The sequence below is a fragment of the Triticum dicoccoides genome, chromosome 1B, assembly GCF_002162155.2.
Source record: "Triticum dicoccoides isolate Atlit2015 ecotype Zavitan chromosome 1B, WEW_v2.0, whole genome shotgun sequence".
Taxonomy (NCBI): domain Eukaryota; kingdom Viridiplantae; phylum Streptophyta; class Magnoliopsida; order Poales; family Poaceae; genus Triticum; species Triticum dicoccoides.
In genome coordinates, this window is record NC_041381.1 from 18100790 (window position 1) to 18109357 (window position 8568).

An 8568-nucleotide genomic window follows, 5' to 3' on the forward strand; every position below is an offset into this window, starting at 1 on the left:
CACAAATCTAGAAAATGCTCACTAATTTTAATTTTTTTGCAAATTTAAAATGTTCACCAATTTGTACATTAGTATTGAATTCAAAAATATCATGAACGGAATTTATTTGCACGAATTTTATAAATTTCCAAATTTTGAATTTTTCCTATAATTTTAAAATGTTAGCTAATTTTATTTGTGAATTAATAAAGCGACAAATAACATTTTTAAGTAAAATAAAATAAAATTAAAAAAGAACGGTAACCAAAACCAGTACAAACAGAATATAAAAATACCTATCTTGGTAACCTTCCCAAAACCTGGCTCTAGGTTCTTGAACATTCCTACAAAATTGGTTGTCAGCTGTCGCAGCGGCTATCTTCCTCTGCTAAATGGGCCCATCCAAAGAAGCATGCCAGTTGGGCCTTGGCCTAGCCTAAAGGATTTAGCAGAGCGATAGGAAATAAAAAGGAGGAGGGCGTGGAGTCGGGCAGGCCTCGACTTAGGGTTAGCTTCATCGGCGACGGCGACGGCGGCGGCGGCGGCGACAGGGATCGTCATGGCTTGCGTGGAGGAGGATGACTTCTGCTTCGTGGAGCCTTTCTTCTACGATGAGGCGAGTGATCTAGCCATGCGAGCTCGGGCGTTGGAGATGACCCGGCGGAAGGAAGAGGAGAAGGCGCGGCAGGAAGAGGAGAAGGCGCGGAAGGCGGAGGAGAGACGGCGGCGAGGACTAGATCACAAGCAGGTCATGGCATCCATCCTGGAGTACGACCCCAAGACGAAGCGCAAGGTCTACACCCGCTACTCCTTCAACGACTTCGGCGTCTTCGACATCAACGCCGAGTGTATGTCCGCCATGAAAACCTAGATCCCGACCTGATTCTATTTCAAAGGCATACATTTCCAATCGTGTGCGTATGTATTTATGTATGTTTCTTTCAAGTTGTTTTCACGATTGCTAGCCTCGTTGGTGGAATCTCCCTTGCATATCTAGTTATGTTTACAACAATTGCACAATGTTCAGTCCCATATTTCACAATTCAGAACAATTGCACATGATGTGTTGTTGATTACTGCTCATTTATTGGCTCAATGTTTAAAATGAATATACTACTCCATCCGATCCAAATTAATTGACGCGGTATCTATACAACCTCTATACAATGTTCTATACAGGCTGTGTCAATTAATTTGGATCGGAGGGAGTAATAAGAGTAGATAGATTCCTTTCTATAGACCCAAAAAGATTTGCATCCAGTGCAACTCTTCTCTTTTTGCATATCCTTTCTTGTTATGCTTGCTGACTCAAAGCCTGATTAATTGTAAATTTAACAGAAAATGTTTCATTCTTTCCACGTCTTGTTATTTATCTGTCTCGTCTTGTTTGCATCAACTATGTATGCTATTGTTGTTGAGTGATTTGATTTGTACTGTTTAAGTGAAACAAGAATAGTTTGCTGTGTCGAGAGGCAAACATGATTTGAAAACTGAATTTCTTGCAGTATGAATATGAATAGGAAATCTGAATTGTATCCTTGTCGTGCTGCTGCGGTGCATTTTATGCTTTACATAATTCTTTTTGCCCCTCACAACTAGCTTATGCTTTTGTTTTTCCATCGCAGCGCCTATCCCTCCAATGCGATACACCAAGAGGTGTGTAAATGGTTTGAAACTCCAAGACACTGCAAACATACTTACTGTCAAGATAGTCTCCTCGGATAAATGCTTCCCAATCGATGTGTATGGCACTATCATCGCTAGAGACAGCATCGACCACAAGTGCATGTACCTCTTTAACCACACCAGGGACAATTGCCAACCTATCAAGTCAAGGGTACGTACGTCTTTGCTTCAAAATCACTGCTTATGTGCCTCTTGATTTTATTTAGTTTGTAACTCTGTTGCATATTCCATTGAAGGCTTTATTGGTATTTGGATTTTCATAATCTAATCTTTTGAGCTATTGCTTTTCACAGGATGAAAATTTGATATTAACTGGCCCAGGTCGAGGTCTGGTATTACTTGATTTCATATATCTGGAGATGAATCTTAAAATCAAGCTTGGGGTAGAGCCTCTAGGCGAGCAAATCAGCAAGGGTTTGCTTATGATTGATGGACGAGTTCTACCTAGAGACAAAAAGGTTGTTGTTGGACATATAACTCTTGAGAGCTGGTTTAGTATTGTGGACGTGAGGTATGCAACTCTTCTTAACGCTATCGAGGGTACATTCGAGATGAAGTTACTTGAGGGATGTTTCTGTGGAAAGATCATGGCTGGCATCTAGGGCATCGAGCCTAGGATTGTGATTTATAATAGCGACGAAGATGGTGTGGTGTCTTGTGAAGACCGTGCAGTTATCATGCTGCGGCGGCGTGTCATGACCCTCCGTCTGAATGGTATGCTCACACTTGGCTTTGCAGTCCCTGGTGGTGGTGGTGCTGCTACTAGACAATGGAAAGTTGAATTCACACCACGACACCGTGGTGAAGAGAAAAAGGAGATCTCTTTTGGTACTGCCAAGCTTCAAGTGAAGGTCTTCTGGTCCATGCTGGACTATAGGCCGTAATCGTGTAGTAACATGACAAACTAAGTTGTTGTGTAATGAAGTGAGGTTTGTGTTATCATGCTTCAAAATGATTCAATGGATCAAGTAATGTTTGTATAGTGAAGTAAGTTATATGTTTATATTGACGTGAAGTGGTATATTGAATTTGTTGGTTCTGCCATTTTGTAATACTGGATGGAAGGAGTAATGTTTTAAGTGTATTGTATAGAAATTTGAATGTTTCTATTTTCTGTTATCTACTACTCCCTCCGTCCCAAAATTCTTGTCTTAGATTTATCTAGATAGGGATGTATCTAATACTAAAGTGTGACTTATACTCCCTCCGTCCCATAATTCTTGTCTTAGATTTGTCTAGATATGGATGAATCAAGACAAGAGATACATCTGTATCTAGACATTTCTAAGACAAGAATTTTGGGACGGAGGGAGTACATCCGTATTTAGACAAATCTAAGACAAGAATTTTGGGACGGAGGGAGTACTAACATATCATTGGCTGGCATAAATAGGAAGATGTTGGTGTTTCCATGACTTTGCCAAAAGGTCAAGGTACAATGTGTATCCCAATTTTGCCCAATTAGCTTATGTAATGTGGTGCTGAAAATTGTGTCCAAGGTTCAGGCTAAAAGACTCAAATTAATCTTGTGTGAGATAATTTTTGAGGAGCAATCGGCCTTCGTTCTTGGACGCCTTATCATAGATAATATAATCACGACGTATGACTAGAAACATTTCATGAAGTGAAAGAGGGTGTGGGAAGACCAGGTATGTGAGCTGAATTGGACACGATGAAAGCGCATGATCGGGTAGTGTGGGAATATTTAAGCCATGATGCTAAATTTGGGATTTAGTGGAAGATAGGTCACTTTTGTGATGAGCATTGTACATTCAGTTACATTCTCAGTTTTGTCGGGGGATGACCCCCGGGTAGTCCCAAGATGGCTAGCCGGACAGGGTCCTGCCTGCCCGGGCCGACAGCTCCGGTTCGCGCCCGTGGCCTGCTGCTTCGGCCAGCCGGCTGCCTAAAGTTAACCCCGACATCACGTTGGACCTTGCGCGGATGCAATACAAAGACACATCCGTGACATTATTGGCCTGAACGAAAACTTTTTCTGACAATGGTTATGACACTCATGTGACGGCAATTGTGAGAAAATCATGTATCATCGTTTATGGAGGGCATGGTCAGTGCAAGTCCTGCATATTTCCCTTGCGATCTCATCATCAAACTCAGAGCTATCAGTTGCTTGTGCGTGTGGCCATCCGTTGGCATGTGCTGTCGTGGCTTTTGTGGCTGTTTAAGGGTTGGCTTCGATGATTGAGCTCTATGGTGAAATGGGAGTCGCCCGTTCGAGGCAACCGATGATGACGATGACGCTTGCGGCTCCTCGGCGGATGTCTTGCTTCTTTGCAGCTTCGGATTCCATATCAGTGGCTAGGTTGGCCAGTGGTGCCCATGCCATATGTGTTGGTTTGTATCCGTATTCCACCAATTAACCAGACAATACTCTTCTTAATGAATGAAAATGACAAGTCTATTGCCTTGTTTCAAAAAATAATCTGCTTGTAGCGCAACCACTACATAGTAGATTGAATTGTGCCACCGAACATGCTTTGAGATTCAAGAGCTATTTGCGCAAGAATTTGTGTGAATATGAGCGATATCTATAAATTTTTGTGAAATTAATTTGTTGAAATATGACAAATTTTTTTTGGAAATTTTTGTGAATATTTCTAAAATCTTTTGAAACGATGAAATATGTGGTAGATGTATGAGATGTTTCTAAAATTTATTAAAATAAGACTGGAATAATTGAGATTTATGTGATAATTATAAAAAATATCTTTGTAAAACTTCTGGGCAAAAAATGAGCAGACAATGAAACAATTCAAACTCTAAAAAAATATAAAATATTTTCATGTTTATCAAAATGATTGAATAAATTCGACAAAATACCAAAAATTGAGATATCTGACTCTGCTTCCCGTTTCATAAAGAGTCAGATATCTCAATTTTTGGCATTTTTTCTAATTTATGCAATCATTTCAATGAACAGGAAAATATTTTATATTTTTTTCAGGGTTTGAATTGTATCAGCGTCCTCTAATTTTTTTCCAAGAAGTTTTAGAAACATATTTTTTATAATTATCACATAATGTTGGGGAACGTAGCATACAATTTCAAAAAACTTACCTACGATCACGCAATATCTATCTAGGAGATACATAGCAACGAGAGATGGAGAGTGTGTCCACGTACCCTCGTAGACCGAAAGCGGAAGCGTTATGTTAACGCGGTTGATGTAGTCGAACGTCTTCACGATCCAACCGATCTAGCACCGAACGTACGGCACATCCGAGTTTAGCACATGTTTAGCTCGATGACGTCCCTCGAACTCTTGATCCAGCAGAGGGTCGAGGGAGAGTTCTCTCAGCACGACAGCGTGGTGACGGTCCTGATGATGTGATGTCACGTCCAATATGCGACCCTATCCAAAAGGAACTCGAAGGTCCCACCAAGGATAGACCCGCATATTGGAACGCTTTTGCAAGGTGGATATCATTACATCAACATTACAAAATAGATAGGGATACATATAATACATACAATGTCACATGGATACACAACACAACATACAAGAACAACATCCGACTACGGATGAATCATAAACAGAAACTCAAACAATATCTACCCTGCTAGCCCAGGCTGCCGACCTGGAACCTATCCCCTGATCGAAGAAGCAGAAGAAGAAACTCCAAAACAAGCAACATCGCGCTCGCGTCAGGATCATCGCATAAACCTGTACCTGTAACTATTGTTGTAGTAATCTGTGAGCCACGAGGACTCAGCAATCCCATTACCATGGGTATCAAGACTAGCAAAGCTCAATGGGAAAGGAAGGGGTAAAGTGGTGAGGTTGCAGCAGCGACTAAGCATGATATGGTGGCTAACATACGCAAATGAGAGCGAGAAGAGAAACAAAGGAACGGTCGTGAATCTAGCAATGATCAAGAGGTGATCCTGAACACCTACTTACGTCAAACATAACCCAGAAACCGTGTTCACTTCCCGGACTCCGCCGAGAAGAGACCACCACGGCTACACACACGGTTGATGTGTTTTTAATTCGGATCTGGTGTCAAGTTATCTACAACCGGACATTAACAAATTCCCATCTGCCACATAACCGCGCGCACGGCTCTCGAAAGTTTATTTCCTGCAGGGGTGTCCCAACTTATCCCATGACAAGCTCTCGAGATCAACGAAGGAATAGACCTTCTCCCAGGAAGACCCGATCAGTCTCGGAATCCCGGTTTACAAGACATTTCGACAATGGTAAAACAAGACCAACAAAGCCGCCCGATGCGCCGACAATCCCGATAGGAGCTGCACATATCTCGTTCTCAGGGCAACACCGGATAAGCTAAGCGTACAATTACCGACGAATCCAAGTTGCCAAGGAATGGTCCCGCACAGTGCCCTAGTTTGGACCAACACTTAGACAAGCATTGGCCCGGGGGGGGGGGCTATAATAAAGATGACCCTTGGGTTAATTACTCCCAAGGGAAAAGTAGGTGGTGGTGAGGCAAATGGTAAAACCAAGGTTGGGCCTTGCTGGACAAGTTTTATTCAAAGCGAACTGTCAGGGGGGTCTCATAAATCACCCGACCGCATAAGGAACGCAAAATCCGGGAACATAACACCGGTATGACGGAAACTGGGGCGGCAAGAGTGGAACAAAACACCAGGCATAAGGCCGAGCCTTCCACCCTTTACCAAGTATATAGATGCATTAATAATATAAGAGATATTGTGATATCCCAACATAACCCTGTGCACCATGGAGAAATCTTCAACTTCACCTGCAACTAGCAACGCTATAAGAGGGGCTGAGCAAAAGCGGTAACATAGCCAAACAACGGTTTGCTAGGAATGGTGTCAAAGGTTAGAGGTTCATGGCAATTTGGGAGGCTTGAAGAGCAAATGATAGGTAACGCAGCATAGCGATAGAACGAAGCAAACTAGCATAGCAATGATAGTAGTGAGATCCAGGGTAGCGGTCATCTTGCCTGAAATCCCGCAAGGAAGAAGAACGAGTCCATGAAGAAGATGAACGGATGAAGCCGAACCAACCGTAGACGAACGAATCCTCACGATCGCAATGAAACAGGAACTAACAAGAAGAAGCACACAACATAGGTAAACACACCACACATGAACAAGACATGATGCACAACAAGCATGATGCATGACAAGGCTACATGAAGCTACTCATGGCAAGAGATGATGCAAACAAGAACAAAACATCAAGACAAGTTTAAATGAGGCCGGGAACAACATATAACAATTTCGGTAAGTCCTCATATGCAAATTTCGAAATTGGTCCGGAACTGAATAAACATTATGTTCAAGTTGTTAAACAGCAAGTTAAGATGCACCAAGATGATCTACATGAAATTCTAGTCAAGTTACATATAAAGTTCATTAGATTCGGAGCTACGACCTAGAAGATATGAGCAAAACAAGTTAAACATGGCATTGGTGCAAAATGCATACAACCATCAAGCAAACACCTCAAAACAAGGATGCAACATGATAATATAAAGCTACATGCAAAAACAAGCAAGTTTCATATAGAGCACACTCAAAACGGAGCAACGGTTCAATACATGCACTCTATACAAGTCATAACAACAATCTGTCCATAACAGCAACTAGGCATCTTACAAGCATCAAAACAATATGCTACAGCATCCCAACATAAGAACAAAAGGCATGGGCATGAAGTACAGGTAAAGCATAACAAAACATGAACACTGAGCTATCTCCAAAAACAACTAGAACATGCTCAAACACACATGGTAAGATTGCAAATAATAACAGTTTCAGACTTTAGCAGAAATAACATCAGGTTGCAATGTTTAGAGCAAGCAAACAACATGTTACAGGAACTTATCATGGAAAACAAAGACATGGCATGATTCTAATAATTGCATAGATCAAAAGACCCTTACTGATCATGAGCCAAAAGGGCACAGAAAATATGATGGAACCCATGTAAACATGGCAAATTATATTACAGATTCATACATGGCAGGAACAACAATAAGTAGGCATGTTGGTGAGCTTGAACCACTCACAACAGAGCAATACATGGCATGGCAAGGCAACCAACAGTAAGAAGACATGTTTATGAAGCTAAGCATGGCAAGAGCAAGGTCATAGGATTCATGGATCACTAGGAAAACACATGGAAACAACTGAACTTAATGTAAACAGGCTGACATCAACATTATCAAGCAACTTTGGAGCAAGATTACAACAAGCTACAACAGACTATAATTGCAACCAAGGGCATGAATGGATAGAGCAAGACATGTAGATCAAAACATGTTTATAAAACATCTCCAGATTATGCATAGAATGATTAGTAGAAGCATGTTAACATAGCAACAAAATATAATATAATCTGTCAGGAAAACAGCAACAGCAACTACCCTACTTAGCAAGCTTGATACACTCAGTACACAACTCACAAAAATATATGGCATACACCCCTGGAAAGATGGTATGGCATAAATCAACATACATCTAGACATCAACCTCATAGGATGCACACATCAATCATGGCAAAAATGATAAATGAGCAAGTTATAACAGTTTCAGCAGATTAACATCAACATGCACTCTTCCAACAGCATTTCGGGCATCAAGATGAGCTCAAATGAAAATGATGCAATGGAATGAAATGAAGTACTCGTCGAGACGAACAATTTGACATATTACATGCACAAAACAAAGCTACGGATGCAGAGATACAATGCGATGAACATGACATGATTATGTAGCAGATTCGGGACTTAGGCAAAATTTCACCTCGGGGACAAAGTGGACGGGGAGGACCCGGGACGGAGGGAACCAGGGGCTCGGGGCACGTTTGGTTCGGGACCGGGTGGATCTCATCCCACCCGGCCGGATCTTGGACGGGGCGGCTGCCGGCGGCGGCGAGGTCGCCGG

General features: G+C 41.8%; 1 protein-coding gene across 1 annotated transcript; it reads left to right on the forward strand.

Moving 5' to 3' along the window:
- The first annotated feature begins 530 nt into the window (after window positions 1–530).
- On the forward strand, window positions 531–2724 carry LOC119299726. Its single transcript, XM_037576886.1, has 3 exons — window positions 531–827; window positions 1605–1816; window positions 1959–2724. The coding sequence occupies exons 1-3, from the start codon at window positions 539–541 to the stop codon at window positions 2265–2267; spliced, it is 810 nt and encodes a 269-aa protein (XP_037432783.1). The 5' UTR covers window positions 531–538; the 3' UTR covers window positions 2268–2724.
- Window positions 2725–8568: the final 5844 nt, after the last annotated feature.